Genomic DNA, 22897 nt, shown 5'->3' with positions numbered 1-22897 from the left:
CACAGAAAAAAGCAGAGATTTTATTACTTACACAACATTCAAGGTTAGCAGAACCATATCTAAGAGATTACTTAGAGGAAGGCAAAAAAGGGATAAAAGGACAGTAACATTTTTTGGAAGCAAAGATGTCATGAGGCTTGAAGAAAAAATAAAGATGTTTTATGTGTCATCAAATATCATCTTGGTTAAAAAGATTATGTAGTTTCATGTTTAAATAGGTAGTAAAAGACAGTGATATACCGCCTTTGGTGGCTGTTCTGAATTAGTTAAGTTGGATTTTTATATTTGGTCTGGGTAAAGGTCAGGTGTCACAAAATTGAATCTGTGCTCATAATGTATGAGAAATGTTACTCACAGTTCCCAAAGAGAGAGAGGGGGGTCCCAATGAGGGGTTAAGGGGAAGTGCAATAGGCTTGAGTGGTTCAACCAGTGGGTAGGGAGCGCACAAGCAGGGAGGGACCTGTGAACTTGAGCCTTTATTGTAGTCCTGATGTAAAGGTCAGATTTCCTGTGGGAGTCAATGCCTGGTTAGCTTCCAGCAAACTTGTATGAGAAGGGAGATGGACTGGGGGGTCTGAGAGTGGAGGGGATGGTTAGTTTATCAATTTGGACCAGTCATAGGTTTAAGATGAGGAGCGTGGGTAGGTGAAAGGTGTGTCTGGTGGCCATGCATGTGGGTTTGGGCTCTAGGAGAATGTATACCCCAGGGTTGGAAAAGGGCTTATTAATTAGGCTGGAGGTCAGTGCTGCGGCAAGTGGCTTAGCCAAAGTAAAATGCATGCCAAGGCAGTACACAAAAACTTTTCACAGTTGTCAAAGTGGTTTCATTATTTTGAGTTTGAGAGTACAAAATCAAACTCACATGTAAATCCTATGTATTGCTTTCAACACCATTCACAAAATGCATTAATCACCGTCTTCCTATAAGGTGGAGAAGGAAGAAGAAAAATGAATTACCCTCAGATAACTTTGGTTCAAGCTAGAGAATATCTTGTTCACTCTCCCACCAGAGAAAGAAGAGGAGGAAGAGGCGAGACGACAAGCTGTCTCAGGCTGAGTATAGGAAAGTTTACCAGCAAGTTGCAAATAAACCTAAAACCCAGAGATTAAAGTTTGATTCAGTGAGTTATAGAAGATTTACGTATTTGGATGTTTTCTCCTTTCAAACAATGCCAATAATCAAACAAATATTTAAGCCTACAGGTCAAGGAAACTCATGTAACAAAGTCTATACATGAATCATGATAACTGGTAACAATCTTTAATAATGTGTGAGTTCAAGCAAAGTGCTGCAAAATCAGACTAGGAATTACTAAAGACTGACATGCTCAAACAGTACATTTGTATTAATATGCTGCAACTTTATTTTTCATACTTAACATGATTTCTGCAGTAACAGCTTTCCTTTCCTTATCCTCCAAGTTTTAAAAATTAGCTTACACTTGTTTTATATGCTTTAGCCTTTTCTTTTTAATTAGAAATGAAACTTTAAATGTAAAGCCAAACGTTCCATTCAATCACCACCCCTAGTCTCTTCTCTCCTCTCCGTAGAGGGAATCACTGCAAAGACTTTGGCACATACAGTTTCAAATTATTTTTTGTTATTTATTACATACACATATGAATCCATAATCAATGTACAGCATTAGCCTTTGTTTTACTCAAACTTACAAAAAATGTAGCATAGCATATGCATCATTTTGAGTCTTGAGTTTTTTCACTCAGATGCTTGCAATGTTTTCTTGCTAATATATACATTATTTAACTGTTCTATAATTTTCTGTTGTGCAAATACAACACCCTTTATCTCAATTCCTTACTAGTGGCTACTCCATTCCTTTCCTACAAATGTATGGCCATGTTTCTTGACAACATATTCTATTCCACATAACTATTACATCAACATAAAACAATTTTAATAATTATAGCATTATGTAGGGTATCATATTACAGGGTACAAACATGGTAACTTTGTCTCTTCCTTTCTAATTTGTATACCACTTCTTCTTTCACTTTACTGCACTACTTAGAATCTCCACTCATGACCATGTTTAGCAGCAGAGGTATAGCAGGACTCGTACTTGCTTCTTAATGAGAAGTCTTTTAAAAGTCCAACAATAGTATATACTATGAGTTTGTGTAGGACAAGTCAGAATTTTATTAATCCTTTCTCCTCATGAAAATTCTTAGATATTAAGTACTGGTCTTTTTAAGGCTTTCCACATTCATGGTATTTTGTTTTAGAATGACTTTTCTAATGGGCTATGAATCTGAAGGCCTTCTTTATTCTAGGAATTCACAGCACTTTTAATGAGTATGAATTCTCTGATGTCTAATATGGTGTGACTTCTGGCTAAAAGCTTTTCCACACACACTACACTGATAAGGCTTCTCACCCGTATGGATTCTTGCATGTAAAGCAAGAGTTGAGAACTGAGAAAAGGCTTTTCCACAATCATCACAACCATAAGGCTTCTCACCTGTATGACTTCTAATATGTACAGTAAGAGATGAACTTTGAGAGAATGCTTTCCCACATATATTACACTCATAAGGTTTATCACCTGTATGAATTCTCACATGTACAATTAGTGATGTGATTTGAGAAAAGGCTTTCCCACATTTATTACATTCATAGGGTTTCTCTCCAGTATGAATGTTGTAATGTTTAATGAGATACTGCCTCTGGCTGAAGGTTGTTCCACATTCATTACATTTATAAGGTTTCTCTTCAATATGAATTTTCTCATGCTCGGTGAGATTAGATTTGTCACTGAAGGCTTTCCCACATTTCTTACATATAAAGGGTTTCTCTCCAGTATGTCTTCTCTGGTGTGTAGTGAGGCTTGATTTCTGAATGAAAGCTTTCCCACATCCATCACATTCATAAGGTTTCTCTCCAGTATGGATTCTATGATGGGTAATCAAGTTTTCCTTCTGGTTAAAGGCTTTTCCACACTCACTGCATATATAGGGTTTTTCTCCAGTATGTATGTTCCAATGTTTAACGAGATATTGTTTTTGGCTGAAGACTTTCCCACATTCTTTACATTCATATTCTTTCTCTCCATTGTGAGTTTTCTCATGCTCTGTGAGATGTGATTTATGACTAAAAGTTTTTTCACATTCCTTACATGCATAAGGTTTCTTTCTAGTATGAAATCTCTTATGTCTGAGATTTGGCATTTGAATTAAAGCTTTCCCACAAGTATATGATTTCTCTAATGAATACAGAGGTTTTCCATCTGGTTTAAAGCTTTCCCACATTACATTTATATGCTATTGCCCTGTACGGCTTTTCAAATGTGAAGTAAAAGATGACTACTTCCAGGACACTCATATATCATTTCTCTCTAGTACGAATTTTCTCATAGTCCATGAGATTTTGCTTCAGATAAACATATTCCCAGGATCATTACAATACTAATTTATGTATGAATATTCTCATGCTTAATGTGATTTCATGCTGGCTGTAGTATTTCCAATATTGCTTATACAAAGGTTTTTTTTTTAAATAAAGTTTATTGAGCACACATGTGAGAAGACATGTAGCACTCTAGCAAGGAAAGATGGAAGGAGAGAAGCCTACACACAGGGTTTTATTCCTTCATGATTTCTCTGATGTGTAACTTTCCCACATTCATTAAATCCAAATGGTTTCTCTCAAGTATTAATTCTTAGGCATCTCCTGAGGTTGAATTTCCAAAAGAAGATTTTGATACTCATTACACTTAAGGGGGATGACTACCATGTGGGACAAACTATGGCAAAACTCACTGTCTTCATTCTTTCTTCCATCGTACTTAGTTAAGCATGAAACAAATTCTTTCAAGTGAAGTCACATTCAGAGAGGTGTTATTTTGAGGAAACAATGTCTGTAGTGTATTTTCCCAACTTTCTCTCCCTCCATCTTAAGGCCTGTGCTGTTGTGAAAGTAGACATAACTTCACTCATAAGCCTTTTGTTATGCTGTTCTTTTTGCTTCTTAATGTCTTAGGTGTCTATAAATGGAGTACAAAGAGAATGGGTACAAATTAGAACAGAGCCTAAAACGTGGTTAGTACCCAGTAAATCTTCACTTGAACATACTTTCCTCACAATGTTATTAATAAAATTTTAGATATGTGCTTTTGTGGAAGTGATTCTGGTTTCTGGCTTAGTCTCTTAATGTGAAAGAGATTCCAAGTACAAATAAATTATCTCTTAATTGCTGAGAAGGAAGATTCTATTTGGACAAAAAGTTGACATCCATTGATACACACAGCTTTAACAGCTTTTACAGGTAACCTTAAACATATAAGGAATCAGCAAAGCTAAGAGAGCATGCAGTAGGCATGTGACAAATAAAATGAATGGATGTGAAAATTAAAATCATGCCAATCTGAGTAAGACTGACTGAATAGGAAGTAAAATGACCAAAGCAATGAATGGGAACCTTCAGTTTTTTATACCATTTATCATCACCTGAGCTCATATATATTTGATGTATTTGATTATTGTCTCCCTCCATATCTACTACCTAGCAACACTACATGTAATCTCCTTGAAAGCAGGAAATACAGTTTATTTTGCTTACTGATATATCGTGAGTGGCTATTATATAATTAGCATTCAATACATATTTACTGAATAAATGAACTATATAGCAGGATAGGGAAAAAGTACTGTCATCCATTTTTTGTAGGACTGTAAATTGGTTTAATATCTTTGTATAGCAATTCACCTTATTCTGTCAAAATTACAAATAGATTTAACTTATAACACTTCCAATTTCTGAATTAATCATATAGATGTACTAGTATATCCATACATATCTGTATATGTACATGTGTAGTAGAGTTGACTTAGCAGGTGCCCAAACCCTGCAATGCCAAAGAAAGGGCTGGACTTCGACTGGCTCCTGGAAGAAAAAAACAAGAAAACAAAACAAACAGAAGAAAAAAGCCACACAAACCGAGAATCAACATTGCTTCTTTGGCTAGAGAATTGAGGTCACAGAGCAAACTGCCATCATAAAAAAGTAGAGAGACAGACCAATAACAGCTTACAGGGAGAGGAAGCTGCCAGTGTAGCCAGCAACTGGTAGAACACTTAAATGGTAATTGACAAAGTGCTGGAGGTTGTGTATAAACTAGCTTTGAGATTTAAAAACTCCTGGGGGTCCAGTCTTATAACAGATTCTACACTTTTGTGATCTTTGCCTCCAGAAGCACAACTAGGTTCTCATGATGAAGTCTGCAAAAAACCCCCTTATATTTTGGGCAGGGAAAGGGGAAAAGTAATCATTTTGAAATATGCCCAGAACAGCATTCTTCTCTCTATGGCAGGGGACCTCAGAAGAAACCTGTGAAGCCCTGATTGACCTAGGGTAAGATCAATTGGGCAGCTTGAGACTCTCTGGTCTTCCTGTCTCAAATAAAATGGTGAGGGTGGAGGGGTAGGCTAAGAATCTCTTCTGAAGGTCACAGCCCAGAGACTCTGGCCCAATAAAGGTAGGATTTACTAAGATTATAGAACACTTCTGCCCAATACCTTACCCACCATATCAACACATTCCAGTATAATAGTGGATTACAACTGACATACTGGCACATGCACGTGCACACACACACACATGCACACACTATTTAAGGAATTTCCAGCAAAACCCAAAATCAACAAGAGAGACAAAAACAAGGAAAGTAATGGAAATTCAATCTTTGACACCTAAAGCAACAGCACACATTAAACACAGCCCAAATCCAAACCAGATAAACATAAAAATTCACACTAATGGCCTATTTAATCTGAGTATTATTACTCAAAAGATCATATCCAGCTTTCAACAAAAAATTACAAGGTCTGATCAATAAAAGGTAGGGAAAAAACAGTGTCTGAACAGAAGAAAAAGTTTCAGAACCAGATTAAAACTGGTAGGGATTCTGGAACTATCAGATTGGGAAATTAAAATAATTATGAATATTATGCTAAGGAAACTAAGGGAAAAAGTGGACAACATACAAAAACTAATGGGTAATGTAAGCAGAAAGATGGAAACTCTAAGAAAAAAAGCAAAAGGAAATGCTAGAGATCAAAACATGGTACAACACAAATGAAGAATGCTTTGGATGTCTCATTAGTACACTGAATATGGCTGAGGAAAGAATCAGTGAGCTTGAAGATATGTCTATATAAAATTCCTAACCTAAAATGCAAGGAGGAAAAAGAATGTAAAATACATAAGAGAATATCCAAGAATTGTGGGACAATTTCATAAGTTGTAACATGCATAATGGAAGTACCAAAGGAAAGAAAAAGAGAAAGGAAAGTAGAAATAGTTCAGGTAAGAATGGCTGAGAATTTTCCAAAATTGTTGGCAGACACCAAACCATGAATTCAAGTAAGCTCAGACAACATCAAGCAAGATAAATACCAAAAAACCCACCCATAGTATACCATACTGATATTAAAGACGAAGTGAAAATGTTGAAAGAAGCCTGGGGCAGAGGTGGACATTACTTACAGAACAACAAAGATAAGAAATAAACCAGACTTCTCTTCAAAATCTATGTAAGTTAGAAGGGAAAATTAATAAAATATTTAAAGTGTTGAAAGGAAAAATCTTCCAGAATAAAATTTTGTATCCAACAAAATTAGCCTTCAAAAGTGAAGGAAGAGGGGAGAAGTGGCTGCAAAGCCAAGTGGAGGAGGCAGGAAGCTGAGCACAAGTAGTAGCTGGGGGGGCATCATAGTCAGAATCATCACCATCGTGGTGCTGAAGTGCAAGATCCAGGTTCTACAGCAGCAGGCCGATGATGCTGAGGAGAGAGCCGAGTGCTTCCAGTGGGAGGTGGAGAGAGAAAGGCAGGCCTGGGAACAGGCTGAGGTTGAAGTGGCTTCCTTGAACCGATGGATCCAGCTGGTTGAAGAGGAGCTGTACCATGTTCAGGAGCACTTGGCTTGTGCTCCTGCAAAATCTAGAGGAAGCAGAGAAAGCTGCTGATGAGAGCGACAGAGGTAGAAAGATTATTGAAAACTGGTTTATTTAAAAGATGAAGAAAAGATGGAACCCCAGGAAATCCAACTCAAAGAAGCTAAGCACATCACAGAAGAGGCAGATCGGAAGTACAACGATGTGGCTTGTAGGTTGGTGATTACTGAAGGGGATCTGGAACGCACTGAGGAACGAGCTGAGCTGGCAGAGTCCCATTGCTGAGAGATGGATGAGGAGATCAGATTTATGGACCAGAACCTGAAGTATCTGAGAGCTGCTGAAGAAAAGTACTCCCAAAAAGAAGACAAATTGAAGAAGGAGATAAAGATTCTCACTGATAAACTCAAGGAGGCAGAGACCCATGCCAAATTTGCTCAGAGACTGGTAGCCAAGCTGGAAAAGACAACTGATGACCTGGAAGATGAACTGAAATGCACCAAAGAGGAGCACCTCTGTACAAAAAGAATGCTGGACCGGACTCTGCTTGACCTGAATGAGATGTAGAGCACCCCAGTAACACTCTGCTGCTGCTCCTCCCTTTGACCACAACTCCGCCTGAGGCCAGTCTACCCAAAGCTGACCTGAGAGTCACTGAGAGAATATGTGACCAAAAGACCGGCTCTGGAAGAAATACTACAGGGAGCACTAAGGCAGTTAGGAAAAGGCAGGAGAGAGAAGTGTGGAGAAGAGTATAGAAATGAAAACTATCAGTAAAGGTAAACAGAGAAAAAAAATTAGATATGACATACAAAATCCAAAAGGCAAAATGGTAGACAAAAGTACTGCCTTTATAGTAATAACACTAAATGTAAATGGATTAAACTCCTCAATCAAAGACACAGATTGGTAGAATGGATTAAAAACAGGACCATCTAACTACTGTCTACAAGAGACTCATTTTAGACCCAAGGACAAACATCAGTTGAAAGTGAAAGGTTGGGAAAAGATATTTCATGCAAACAACAATCAGAAAAGACCAGGAGTATCTACACTAATATCTGACAAATTAGATTTCAAATGTAAAACAATTAAAGGCAACAAAGGACACTATGTATTCATAAAATGAACAATTCAACAAGAAGACATAACAATCATAAATATTTACGCACCAACCCAGAGTACTCCAAAATACACAAGGCAAACACAAAACACTGAAAAGAGAAATAGACACCTCTACCATAATAGTTGGAGACTTCAACTCCCTGCTCTCATCAATGGATAGAACATCTAGATAGAGGATCAATAAAGAAACAGAGAATTTGAATAATACAATAAGTGAATTAGACTTAACAGACATTTATAGAACATTATACCCCAGAACAGCAGGATATACATTTTTCTCAAGTGCTCATGGATCATTCTCAAGGACAGACCATATGCTGGGTCACAAAGCAAGTCTGAATAAGCTTGAAAAGACTGAAATCATACAAAACACTTTCTCAGATAATGAAAGAATGAAGTTGGAAATCAATAACAGGCTGAGGGCCAGAAAATTCACAAATATATGAAGGTTCAAGAACACACTCAAACAACAAGTGGGTCAAAGAAGGAGTTAACAGAAATCAGTAAATATTTTGAGTCAAATGAAAATGAAAATACAACATAAAATTTATGGGATGTAGTAAAGGCTGTGCTAAGAGGAAAATTTATTGTCTTAAATGCCTATATCAAAAAAGAAGAAAGAGCAAAAATCAAGGAATTACCTATTTGTGTGTAGGAACTAGAGAAAGAATAGCAAACTAACGCCAAAGCAAGCAAAAGGAAAGAACTAATGTAGATTAGAGCAGAAATAAATAACGTTGAGAACATGAAAACAATCGAGGAAATCAACAAAACCAGAAGTTGGTTCTTGGAGAAAATCAATTAAAATTGAGGGACCATTAGCAAGGTTGACAAAAAGAAAAGAGAGGATGCAAATAAATAAAATCAGAAATGGAAGAGGAGACACAAACACTGATCCTGCAGAAATAAAGGTGGTAATGAGAGGATACTATGAGCAACTTTATGCTAATAAACAAGACAATGTAGATAAAATAGACAACTTCTTAGATACCCTATCAACAAATCAAAGCAGGAAAAAACACATGATCATCTCGATGCAGTAAAAGGCATTTGACAAAATTCAACATTGTTTCTTGGGGAAAACACTTCAAAGGATAGGAATAGAAGGGAACTTCCTCAACACGACAAAAAGAATATATGAAATACACAGCTAACCTCATCCTCAATGGAAAAAGACTGAAAGCCTTCCCCTAAGATCAGAAACAAGACAAGGGTGCCCACCATCACCACTGTTATTCAACATTGTGTTGGAAGTTCTAACCAGAGCAATTACACAAGAAAAAGAAATACAAGACATCAAAATTGGAAAGGAAGTATAAAAACTCTGTGTTTGCAGATGATATAATACTGTATGTTGAAAACCCAGAAAAATCCACAGCAAAGCTACTAGAGCTAACAAATAAGTACAGCAAAGTGGCAGGGTACGGATCAAAAATCAGTAACATTTCTATACACTAGTCATGAGCAATCCGAGGAGGAAATCAAGAAAAAAAATTCCATTTACAATTGCAACCAAAATAATAAAATATTTAAGAATAAATTCAACTAAGGATACAAAGAAAACTACAAGAAATTGCTAAAAGAAATTAGGGAAGACCTAAATAAATGGAAGAGGATACCATATTTACAGACTGGAAGATGAAATAGTTAAGATGTCAATTCTACCCAAATTGATTTACAGATTCAATGCAATACCAATTGAACTCCCAAAAACTTACTTTGCAGAAATAGAAAAACCAATAACCAAATTTGTTTGGAAGGGTAGGGTGCCCTGAATAGTCAAAAATACCTTGAGAAAGAAAAATGAAGTGGGAGATCTCACGCTACCTGACTTTCAGGCATATTACAAAGCTACAGTGGTCAAAACAGCATGGTACTGGCATAAAGATAGATATACTGACCAATAGGATGCTCAGATCTAGACCTTCTTATCTTTGGACAATTGTTCTTCGTTAAGGCAGCCAAGCCAACTCACCTGGGTCACAGCAGTCTTTTCAATAAATGGTGCTTGGAGAACTGGATATCCATACGCAAAAGAAAGAGGATCTATATCTCATACCTTATACAAAAATTAACTCAAAATGGATCAAGGACCTAAATGTTAGAGTTAGACCATAAAAATTTTACAAGAAAATGTAGGGAAATATCTTATAAAACTTGTAATAGGAGGCAATTTCCTAGATCTTACACCCAAAGCGCAAGCATTTTTGAACTGAAGAAAGAAATAGATAAATGGTAACTCCTCAAAATTAAACTTTTTTTTTTAACATGGGCAGGCACCAGGAATTGAACCTTAGGTCTCAGGCATGTCAGGCGAGAACCCTGACTGCTGAGCCACCATGGCCCACCCAAAAGTAAACACTTTTATGTATCAAAGAACTTTGTCAAAAGAAAGTAAAAAGGCAACCTATGCAATGGGAGACAATATTTGGAAACCACATGAGATAAGGGTTTAGTACCCAGAATATATAAAGAGAATCTTCAACTCAACAACAAAAAAGACAACCCAATTAAAAAATGGGCAAAAGATATGAATAGATACTTCTCAGAAGAGGTAACACAAATGGCTAAAAGGTACATGAAAAGATGATCAACTTACTATAAGGGAAATGCAAATCAAAACCACAATGAGATACCATGTCGCACTCACCAACATGGCCAGTATCAAAAAAACAGAAAACAGTAAGTGCTAGACAATATGTGGAGAAAAAGGCACACTTATCCACTGCAGGATATGTAAAATGGTACAACTGCTGTGGAAAGCAGCTTAGTGGTTCCTCAGGAAGTTAAGTATAGAGCAGCCATATAACCCAGCAATCCCATTGCTAGGTATTTCAGAGGCTATGAAGGTAATAATACAAATGGACATTTGCACACCATAGCAGCATTATTTATAACTGCCAAGAGATGGAAACAGCTCAAGTGTCCATGAACAGATGAGTGGCTAAACAAGCTGTGGTACAAATACATACAATGAAATATTACATAGCTGTAAGACAGAATAAAGCCATGAAACCTGTAACAACATGGATGAATCTTTAAGACACTATGCTGAGTGAAATTAGCCAGAAACAAAAGGAAAATAGTGTATAGTTTCACTGATATGAACTAATATTAATGAGCGAACTTGAGAAGAATATCAATTAAGAACACAGGTTACCAGGAGACAGAAATAGGATAGAGACTGGGTAATAGGTGGCGTGCTGAAGGGATAGAATGCACAACAGGACTGATTGTAAAAATTCAGAAATGCATAGCACAATACTACCTGATTGTAGCACAATAATGTAAGTACACTGAATGAAGCTGAATGTGAGAATGATAGAGGGTGAAGGGCTGGGGGCACATATGAAACCATAAAGAAAGATAGATGATAAAGACTGAGATGGTATAATTTAGGAATGTCTAGGGTGTATAATGGTGGTGATTAAATGCAGAAACTAAAAAATGTTTTTGCATGAGGAAGAACAAAGGAATGACAGTGCTGCAGGGTGTTGAAAATACATGATCATTCACATTTTAAAACTTTATGTGTGAGACTAAAGGGAGAAATATTTATTTGGTGCAAAATTTATATTTTGACTAGTGCAGTTCCTAATTTAACTTGTATAGTCAGTTTAATTGAACACCATTAAGTACATGGAGCCTTGAATAGGGCATGAGATTTTGTTGGTTTGTTCAGGTTAGTGCGATGCCCCGATAAATCCCAGAGTGATCTGAACTGTGAATAAAGAAGTATTTGCAAAGTCCCCTTGGGGGAAAAGGAGAAAAGGGGAAAAATCCCACTTCTTTATTTGGAGAATTTCTGATATTCTTGCAAGCAGTGGGGACAACAAATCAATAAGCCGAGGCCTCGATCTTGGGGTCTGCCCCTATGAAATTTATCCCTGCAAAGGACAGGTTAATCCTACTTAAAATTATGCCTAAAAATAATAATAATAATAATAAAAACCATTAACCCAGAGGCAAAAAAAAAATTATGCCTAAGAGTCACCCCCAGAGAACCTCTTTTGTTGCTCATATGTGGCCTCTCTCTATCCAAGCCAACATAGCAAGCAAACTCACTGCTGTCCCCAGTCTACGTGGGACATGACTCCCAGGGGTGTAAATCTCCCTGGCAACATGGGACAGAAATCCTGGGATAAGCTGGAATGCGGCATCAAGGGATTCAGAAGAACTTCTCAAGTAAAAGGTGGAAGAGAGAAATGAGACAAAAGAAAGTGTCAATGGCCGAGAGATTTCAGAGTGGAGAAGTTATCCTGGAGGTTATTCTTATGCATTATATAGATATCCCCTTTTAAGTTTATGGTGTATTAGAGTGGCTAGAGGGAAGTACCTGAAACTGTAGAGCTATGTTCTAGTGGCCATGTTTCTTGAAGATGATTTTATAATGATATAGCTTTTGCAATGTGACTGTTATTGTGAAAACCTTGTGTCTGATGCTCCTTTTATCTTGGGTACGGACAGATGAGTAAAAAGATGGGTAAGAAATAAGCAAATGGAGGAACAAATGTTAAAATAAATTGAGTAGACTGAAATATGAGTGGTCAACGAGAGGAAGGGGTAAGGGGTATGGGATGTATGAGTTTTTTCTTTTTTCTTTCTTTTGCTGCAGAGATGCAAAAAAATGATCATGGTGATGAATACACAACTATGTTGTGATATTGTGAGGCACTGATTATAACCATGTTAAGAATGTTTGTATATTTGTTGTTTAGAATAAAAATATTTTTTAAAAAGAAAACTACTGCTCTTTTCTTTTTTTGCTTTGTATATGTTACATTATACAATATTTTTTCTTTTTTAAGAAAACATCTTTATTCATTTTTTTTGAAGATTAGACATGAGTTTTAATTAGGGGCTTATGGATAGGAGAAAATATTTCCCAATGGCAGCTGGTTGGGAAAAAAAACCCAGTACTCTGCCCCCAGGGAAAGCGAGTAAAGGAAAAGGGTAGGGGTGTGCCAAGATGGCAGCTTATAAAGTTTAACCCTTTAGCGATTTTTGATGACAAATGTGATACATGATCATTATTAAAATTTTTTAAATGGCAAAAATCTGTAGTAAAAGGGAAAGTTCACATCATCACACCAGCTGAAGGCAGCTATTAAGTTTGAACTAGTCCCTCCAGATTTATTTTTTTAGATTTATTTTTATAATAACCTATTTATAAAATGGAATCAATATGTCAATCTAAGGTGTGATTGACGCTGCAGAGTTGAGTAACTGTACTGTGTACAGAATTTCACAACTTGCTTTCTCTTCCCTATCTTTGACTTTACTTCTATTAATTTCTTTAAGAGTTACAATTACTAAAGCACACTTCAGACCATGCATTTTCAGTGCCTCAGTCGCTATGTAAACTCATCTACACAACTCTCTATGAAGTAGCTCCAGAATGATAATCTTCTAAAGAAGGAAAGAAAAAAGCTAAGTAACCCCAGGTACTGCAGCCTGGAACAATTTAATTATACAACAAAAATAAAAAGTAAAGGAGAAATAAATACTTTCTTACCAAATAAAAACTGAGGGACTTTGTCACCAGGAGATCTATCTGTCTTGAAAGAAATGTTAAAAGAAGTTCTTCAGAGAGTGAAAGATTATCCAGGCCAGAAACTCAGATCTACATGAAGAATGGAAGAGTGTCTGAGAAAGAACAAATGAAGTTAAGTAAATTATTTTATTTTTCTTAGTCATTCCACTTATTCATAAGCTATAATCACCCAAAATATTGATGTTATTATTATACTGAACAAAGAACTATCAATTATATTAATTAATAACAGCAATATTATAGTGGATGGGAGGGAGAAACTGGGATTTCTCTATGGCACCTGTACTAGCCATGAAGTGGCAGAGTGTTAATTGAAAGTGGACTTAGATCAGCTGCAAATGTACACTGCATACTCTAGGCAACCAGTAAACATTTTTAAATAAGAAGAGGACAGAAATATGCTCAGTTAAAACCAGAGAAGAGGGAAGATATAAAAGATATAAAAGAAACAAAGAAGACGTGCAAGGAAGAAAGGTATAAATATATTAATTGAACTATATCTATAATCAATCTAAATATCAATGGCCTAAATATACCAATTAAAACAGGGACCAACAGAGTGTATAAAAACAAGCCCCAACTATACGTTGTCTATAAGAAAACCACTTTCAATATAAAGATAATGATAGGTTAAAAGTAAAGGGGTGGACCTTTTCAACATGATAAAAGCAAGAATGGTCATTGCCCAATTATCCCTGAAGACAGGGAGAAGGATCAAATAAGAGGGAGTAGCTGCAACAGAGAAGACAGGATTAACAATGGTTGTTAATCATTATATTGATATTTCATTATAAATCATTATATTGATATTTCTTGCTAGTCCCTAGTGTATTAGAAGAGCTAGAAGGAAATACCTGAAATTGTGGAACTGCAACCCATACCTGTGAAATTTGTTCTCTAAGTACTTGTTAAACTGCTCTTTGAAATTCATAACTTTTCTGCATATGTTATATTTCACGATAAAAAAATGTTTTAAAAAAGGTGGAAAAAATGCTATTGACATTTCTTACCTATAAAGTCAAAGGAGAACGTCATGGCTACACTGTCTTTCATCATGCTGATGCACAGTGATTAATTTATCAAATCCCTTTAGTACTGAGTTATTTACATGTTAAAAGTATAAACACATACTCATAAATACACACAAAGCTCTTAACCCATCTTTTAATATAACAGTGGAGAACATCACTCCTCACAAAATAAATATAATCTTTAAAAAAAATACTAATCAAAAGAAAGCTGGAATAGCTTTCAGACAAAGCAAACTCCAGAACAATAAAAATTATCAGGGATTTAGCAACACAATCATAAATGTGCCAATTCTCTAAGAAGACATAACATTCTTTAAGATATATGGGCCTAACAGCATTAAAACACTGTAGAGAAAAAACTGTAAAGAGAAATAAGCAAATCCACTATTATCTTTGTAGACGTCAACATACCTCTTTCAGTAATTGGCAGATTCAGCAGGCAGAAAAATCAGTAAGGATATAGTTGAACTGAAGAGCATAATCAACTGAATTCAACTGATACTTATAGAATATTTTATCCCCAAATGGCACAATACACATTCTTCTTAAGTTCACATGGAATATTCAAGGACAGGCCACATTCTGGGCCAGAAAGCACAACTTAACAAATTTTAAAGAATAGAAATCATACAAAGTATGTCCTTCAATCACAATGGAATTAAACTAGAAATCATTAACAGAAAGACAGCTGGAAAATTCCAAAATATCTGGAGATTAAATATACTTATAAAAAATACATGGTTCTTGCCTGCCATGCCGGAGACCTGCGTCCAATTCCCGGTGCCTGCCCATGCGAAAACGAAACAAAAAAAACAAAAACAACAACAACAACAAAAACACACACACAAAAAAACACATAGGTCAAATAAGTCTAAGAGAAATTATACGATATTCTGAAGAAAATGAAAATACAACTTATCAAAGTTTTGGGGATACAGCAAAAGCAGTACTTACAGAAATATTTATAGCATTAAATACACTTACTAGAAAAGATGAAATGTCTAAAATCAATAATCTTCCATCTTCCAACTTAGGAAACTAGAGAAAGAAGAACAATATAAACCTAAGGTAACCAAGAAGAAAAGAAATAATCAAAATTAAAGTTAAAAAAAATTAATGAAATCGAAAACAGGAAAATAAAGAAGAGCAATAAAAGCAAAACCTGGTTCTCTGAAAAGATCAACAAAAATGATAAACCTTTAGCTAGACTAACGAAGAAAAAAGAGAAAACAAAGTAGGGAAGCTGACACCCTGATAAAGATTTAAAGGAGCAAAGGGCTATCTAGAATCTGATGGAGGAGAACAATGATCCATGAAAATCTGGAAATATTATATGGGTTTATGAAGAACAGCTACCAACTCTCATCAAGTAAGAATTGGGCCATGAGAAACTGCTTGCAAAACATTTCAAAGGTAACAAATCCTCACTGAATAATTATGATGGGCCTTTTCCCCATTCATATTTATGATTCTCACACACTTACCTTGACAATATCTCCTTTACATTTGTTCCATCATTCATGCTCTTCTTGCTTCAACTGAGGATCACATCCAGTTTAGTGACTTTACAACCAGTAAGTGGGGAAATGGTATCACACCTGAATGTTATGCTGGGGACAAAGCAACACCCCATAAATCAAACCTGAAACCTTCAGGCTTCTGAAGAAGAAAATGTAGATTCCAAAGATGCACAAGTAAACTGGCCTGTGAAAAAGAACCACGTAATGACCTTTCTTAGAGGTTGTATTCATACACAGCACTCGTAAAAATTCATAATCCACATAATTTACCTAGGTTGTCATTCCCTGGGGAAAAATACATATTATAATGTCCTGTAACCTGACGTTCATCAAGGATTTAGCAAACCGATTTATCATTTATTATGTGTGATAGAAGAGAACTTGGTACCTATTTGCACTGGGGTGTAACAGAGGTGAAAGGGTCTAGCATTACACAAAGGTGAGTGACTTAAAAACTATTAAGATAGTTGTGCATATCACCAAAACAATATGAAGAGGGAATAAACAGAAGACCCCCTCACCAGAGAAGGGAGATAAAGTATGATGTGGAATATTCAGAATTTGACAATCCCATAGAATATCCAAGTAGTGCTATTTATTAGACATTTGGATGTATGGATTAGATTAAGACAGGCCTCAAGGCGAAAACGACATGTTGGTCACAAGCCAGTGTTAGCTAAGTCATAGTAGTGGTATTAGGTTGTTCAAAAATTATGTACAGGTGAAAAGGAGCTGGTCAATGACAGAGTCATAATTTTAAAAGATAAGTGAAAAAACAACTCACTGATATTTTTGTTGCTGTTGATTGTTTTAATGATCCAAAGCCTGAAATTAGAAAAATGAAGGAATTATTTCAAGAAAGTCAAAGTAATTGTTCAAAATATCATTGTGAAACTTTGCTGGAAAGAAATGTAATGAGCACAAAATATCAACATTTTCCTCTTACATAAAGACAGCAATATATGAAAATTTATGTGCAAAGAATATGCCCCAAAAAGCATACAGTAGAAAGGTACTTTTCTATGTTCTTACCTATTCCATTGCTCCCAACATCTGCAACAGAAACCACTTTTATTAGTTTCTCAGTAAACTTCAGTTTTTGTACAAACAGAAATACTCATTCTTAGCCCCTACCTGCTTCATACACAAAATGTAGCATATTATAACAAGACTCTACACTTTTTTTCTTTTAACTTATCTGGGAGGCTTTTTCTATCACGTCACAAAGTGTACTCCTTAATTGCAGTCTTTCACTGTATTGCAATGGTTTATTTATGGCTATTTCCAATACTTTCCTATTGTGAAGATTTGCTACAGTGAATCACCTTATATATCTATCATTTAAGTAGGTCTGTAGGAGAAATCCCCAGACGTGGGATTTGTTCCGTAAAAAAGTACCATTAGAATTTTGACAGATGCTGCCAAAATGGCTTCCAAAGACCCTGTATCAATCTGGATGCCCTCCAGCAATGTAGTCTTCAATTTTTAAAAATTTTCTGCCATCATATTCCATAATATGAGATACCCAGTATCTATGAGATACCCAGTATCTCTGTCTAGTTTTAACAGTATTTATCTTATGAACGTGGTTTGGCAGCTTTTTGTATATTTGAGAACAATTCATAGCTCCGAGAATTTTCTTCATCTTTCCCCACTTTTATTGGACTGTTAATCTTTTTTTATCAATTTTTTTATGTTCTTTATAAGAGAGATAAGCCATTTGTTTGTAACAAAAATGCAATTTTCCCCCCTTTGGTTATGAATTTTAACTTAATTTTTCTGGTTAAAGTAATACAATCAACATTTTATGCTACAGTTTTTGGATTTTGTAGTGAGAAAGGCTTTCTGCATTCCATGATTATAAAGTATTATAATGATTATAAAACATTCCATGATTATACAACCCAAGTTTTCAGTCTTAATAACTTTTTTTTCCAGTTTACTTTAAAAAATTGACGCATTTGGAATTGACTTTGGATTCAGCATACCACCCTTCAAACTTTCAAGTCATTCCTTAACTCAGGCCCTCATCTCTATATCTCCCATTCCTCCACGCTGGGCTCTAAAAGAACTGAGAAGACTGAATGGCTAGGACTCTAGAATCTGGGCTCCATGCAAGAGCAGGCATCCCCCCAAAGAAGTTTCTATGAAATCTCCTTCTTTTTAAACAAAATAACGCAAATTTTATTTACTGCTCCATAGTAAATGCATCTAGTTTTACATGAAAATCACATTTTAAACCATTCATCAGCTCAATTATTAGTCTTTTCCCTTCAAATCGTCAATAAAAATGGCTTTCCCAGAAAGATCCATCTTTATTGTTTTACAGTGAGGATGCAAAATACAATCCAAGTCACATACCTTAAATACGTTTAATATGTTGTACATATACTCATATTAAAGGATTCTGTGTTTGCGTTTGAACGTAACATTTTCACAAATACCCAAACAAAATATTGAGCCCACTTACACGACCTCAAACAACCGGACTCTCCTTGTTTGCTTCCTGCAAACCCAGCCTTCCCGCCCCCTAAATTCTCTTTAGACCCCGACTTTCAGAGACAGATCAGAAAGTCAGAAATATACTGCCCCCCCCACCCCCACCCCACCCCGCCGCAGTTTCGAAAACTCCTTCCCGCCCGCCTCTCCGGTCCGGTCGCACGTTTAGCAACTCCTCTCTTAAACCTCCCCCATCCGGTCGCAGGTTGCTGGTTTCCTCCCCTTCGGCCTCCCAAGTCTGAGTCTCAAGAGCCTAGGTCACACTACCCTCTGCACCTGACGACCCCAAGGCCAAACTTACCCGGGAACAAAGGCCAAAAAGGCGACTCAAGAAGTCTGCGCCTGCGTACAGGCACTGCCCTAAGTATCCCGGGTGTGGCTAAGCGCAGGCTTAGTTTTAAGAGAAATTAAATTGACTTTCCGACGATCTACCCACCGCTTTTTCTGCTCGGAACTACATTTCCCAGAAGGCTCACCGGTGTGAATTATCCTCCCAAGGAAACTTGGCCTCCTTTTCCTAAACCTGCCCGGCACTTAGGGTTAGTGGACCCGATGCAGGAAAGAAAACCATTTCAAACGCCTCGGGCTAGTCTACTTTGGGAGTCACGGCCCGAGACTGAGCCGGGACTTCATGAGGCTTCCCGAGCACTGCTGGATGAGGGAGAATAATCTTTTCGGTGTGACCGCTACTAATCGCTGATATGACCCAAACCTCCGGGAGCCATTTTGTCCGCTTCTGCTGGCTCTCCTACGTTTCGCAGAGGAAGTTGCAGCATGACGGTTCTTCACGCGGGAATTCGACCTCAAAGTCACGCGCTGGCGGGACCCTCAAGGCCGCACCACCAAGTGCTCCAGAACTGTGGAGGACCCTGGTGTTTTGAAAGCTAGAAAGCCCTGAGATGAGGAGCCCGAGAAGAGGGCGGGCTGGAATCGGAGCCTCCGTCTTGTGAGGTTGTGAAGTTGTGTGATTGTGTCTTTATGTTACATGGGGTGAATGACAGTCCGGTTGCTATTGGCTGTTCCTGTGGTGAATGCGTAGTTTTATTTGTAACACTCTGCAGCACAGTCTGGGAGCCTATTACTGTGCCAGAAAGACTGGGTGCTACTCTGGGATATGTGTATTTGTGTGTGATTGGGACCACGTGCGGCATTCAGTATGGGGGTATAGGGAACTTGTGACTGAGTGGGTGTGATCGGGTTTGTCCTCATAGGGATGTGTAATTGTATGACAGTGTGACTGTGTGCGCACTGAGTACGGGTGAGTGTACCTGTGACTGTGTGGATGTCTCTGGTTGGTGTGTGATCGTGATTGTGGCCATGTGTAGGTCTGAGGGACTTGTAACAGTGCAGTTGTGACTTGGTAAATATGCCATAGTGCTTTTGTGCCCGTTTGAGGTCCTGGTTGTGCGGCCGTATTGCTTAGGGTGTGGGTTGCCTGTGGTGAATGTGTGATAATGTCTGTGTGACTGGTTAAGTGTGTGAAAGTTTTATCACTTTATGTATACCTATCTAAAGATTATACTGTAGTCTCTCCAATTTTAAAACTTTATATGAATGCTGCTGCCTTACTGTCTTTTGTCTTTTGCTTTGCTTATTTGTATAACCATGTTTATAAGAATGATCTATATTAGATATAATAGTGGTTCATTCATTGTCTTAGTGTTGCTAATGTGCATGAATTTATCTACCTGCTAGTAGAATTACTGGAATATTGTGTCTTCCATTTTACTAGATAGTGTGAAGATATTTAACAAAGTGAGTGCACAAATGTATACTTGTGTAGCAGACTTGAGACATCCGTTGCTCTATATTTATACCAAAACATGGCTTTGATACACTTAAACATGTTTTTTCTTTGCATGGGCAGGCACCTGGAATCGAACCTGGGTCTCCAGCATGGCAGATGAGAACTCTGCCTGCTGAGCCACCTTGGCCTGCCCCCTTAAACATTTTTATGAGAAATACCATCTGTTATAGTTTTCTGTCTGTTAAAACAAATACCATACAGTGAGTTGGCGTAATGACAGGAATTTATTGGCTCATGGTTTCAGAGGCTAGAAGGCTTGCTTCCTCTCTAGAGTTAGTATTTTCTGGCTGGTTGGCAGTCTTTGGGGTTCCATGGGTTTTCCATCACATGGTAGTTTGCATGCGGTGACATCTCCTTTCAATTTACCTCCAACTTCTGGCTGCTTCTGTGGCTTCTCCCTGTGTGGCCTTCTGTATAAGGCCTTCAGTAAGGGATTACAACCCATCCTGATTCACATACCTTAACTGAAAATAGAACTTAAAGGAACCTTTTAATAGAATTTAAAAGGTTCTATTTACAACAGAGTTCTCACCCACATGTATGGATTAAGATTGCCAGCATGTTTTTCTGTGTACATAACTCCAAGCCACCATACTATCTATATAATAAAGTACACAAATCTATACAGTGAAGTACACCTCTGTGTGACAGTCACCAAGATCAATATAAAGAACTTTGCCCCAGTTCCCAAGAAATTTCCCTTAATCTCTAGCACACTCCTCCCCGCCACTATTCTGAATTCTATCATCATTTATTGATTGTACCCATTCTTGACCTTCATAAAGACACACAGACATTTATGGAGTTTTATAGCATGTATGCCTTTGGGTTTGGGTTCTTTCATTTCACATTATGTTTGAGTGATTCATCTATGTGTTTAATTGTAGTTAGTTCTCATAACATTTGGGAATAAATTATATTAACCTATTATGCTGTTGATGGACATTTGGATTGTTTCCAGTTTGGGGCTGTTACAGATTATGCTGCTGTTATGAACATTCTGTGGTGTTTTTTTATTGAACACTTGAATGCTTTTCTCTTGGGTAAATATTTCTAAATGAAATACTAGGTCTTAGGGTAGGCAGAGGTTTAGTAGATACTACCAATTTCTCATGTGGCTGTACCAATTTATGCTTCATCCAAAAGTGTTTGAGAAATCAGTAGTTTCTCTGAGGAAGTTTTGTTTATTTTACTGGAGAACAGATTTATAAACCAAGATCTGGGCAATAGGTGGTTTCATTGCTTCTGGGATGTCATTGCTCTAGTGTTTGAGAGTTGACAAACTGATTGCAGTTCATCCACATCCTCTGTTGTTTGGTACTGTCAGTCTTTCATTTTAGCCATTCTGGTAATTGTGTAGTAGAATTTTGATGTGGGTTTAATTTGCATTTCTCTGATGTGAAATGAGGTTCAGCAGCTTTTCATATGTTTATTGGTATTGACGTGTATGGTCAGATCTTTATGCCCATTTCCCCCTTTCTTAATTTTTTATTAAAAAATCTTTTCATTTCCAAATTTGTGAAAATAATATAAATATAAATGATTCATGTGTAGTATTCACTCAAATGTCCCAGGTACCTACAGAGGAACTAGGACATTTATACTCAAGCATTTTAACTAATTTACAGATTTTACTCAAATTTTGTTACTTGTTTTATCAGTTCCCTTTTCTCTTTCAGGATCCAATCCAGGATCCACATTTATTTGTCTTTTCTTCTTAGTCTACTCCCGTCTTAAATGGTTCTTTAGTTTTTCTTTATCTTTCATGACCTTGATACTTCTGAAGATTACTTGTCAGTTATTTCATAGAATGTCTTTTAATTCGGGTTTTGTCTGTTATTTCCTTTTGGATAATGAATGATATTGATGTATTTCATTACCAGTAATGTTAATTTTGATCACTTGGTTATGGTGGTGCCTTCCCAGTCTTTCATCTGTAAAATTACTGTTTTTCCCTTTTTAATGAATAATTATCTTGTGGGGAGATACTTTGAGTTGTGTAGGAATCCTGTTTCTCTTCATAGATTCACCCTTTTTTTTTCAGAGAGGCTTCCACTTTATTAGCGATAAAAGAAAATCCAAGGTGTCACCCATTGATTTTAACATCCATTGATAATTTTTGTGTGTAACAGTTACCATTTTGGTATTTACCTAATGGTGATTTTCTTTCCAGCTTTCCTTCTGTACGTATTCATTTAAATTCTACTATAAGGAAGCAGTTGCTTCTTTCCCATATGTTTATTCAATTATTTATGAACTCATGGATAATTATTTTATTCTGTGGGTTATAATCCATTATTATCATTACTTGTTGTGTACATTGTCCATTAGGAATGGATTTGGCCATTAGGAGCTCCTTCAAGTTGAATTTTTGCCTTTTCAACATGCCTTCGGTGTTTTGTTTGTTTGCTTTGTTTTTATAGTACTTTATTTTCTGGTGCCAAGTGTTTC

General features: G+C 36.7%; 2 protein-coding genes and 1 pseudogene across 19 annotated transcripts in view; 2 read left to right on the top strand and 1 right to left on the bottom strand.

Annotated features, from left to right (window-relative positions):
- LOC143660073 (uncharacterized) overlaps positions 1-19593 on the bottom strand; it is a 28229-nt gene extending 8636 nt beyond the window's left edge. For 2 of the 18 annotated variants that reach the window (XR_013163833.1, XR_013163834.1), the window contains exons 1-6: positions 19076-19593; positions 16925-16965; positions 16105-16324; positions 15605-15658; positions 13551-15404; positions 863-921 (exon numbers count right to left, since the gene is read on the bottom strand). Coding sequence is in view for 14 of the 18 variants with exons in the window: in XM_077133506.1 (XP_076989621.1) it covers positions 2308-3267 (960 nt within the window). In the remaining 4 variants the exon portion in view is untranslated. Of the gene's footprint in view, positions 1-6; positions 6957-13550; positions 15405-15604; positions 15684-16104; positions 16325-16924; positions 16966-17172; positions 17194-18940 lie in introns of those variants that run through there. The other 16 variants (XM_077133506.1, XM_077133499.1, XM_077133513.1 and 13 more) reach the window with 16 other exon arrangements.
- LOC143660094 (tropomyosin-1-like) lies at positions 6792-7563 on the top strand (annotated as a pseudogene).
- The window catches only part of ZNF566 (zinc finger protein 566), a 79550-nt gene continuing 75497 nt past the window's right edge, over positions 18845-22897 (top strand). The window contains exon 1 of the mRNA XM_077133428.1: positions 18845-19590. The gene's annotated coding sequence lies outside the window, so the exon portion shown is untranslated. The remainder of the gene's footprint in view (positions 19591-22897) is intronic.

Source organism: Tamandua tetradactyla, chromosome 16 (assembly GCF_023851605.1).
Source record: "Tamandua tetradactyla isolate mTamTet1 chromosome 16, mTamTet1.pri, whole genome shotgun sequence".
NCBI classification, from domain to species: Eukaryota; Metazoa; Chordata; class Mammalia; order Pilosa; family Myrmecophagidae; genus Tamandua; species Tamandua tetradactyla.
This window is presented reverse-complemented; position numbering and strand designations above follow the sequence as displayed.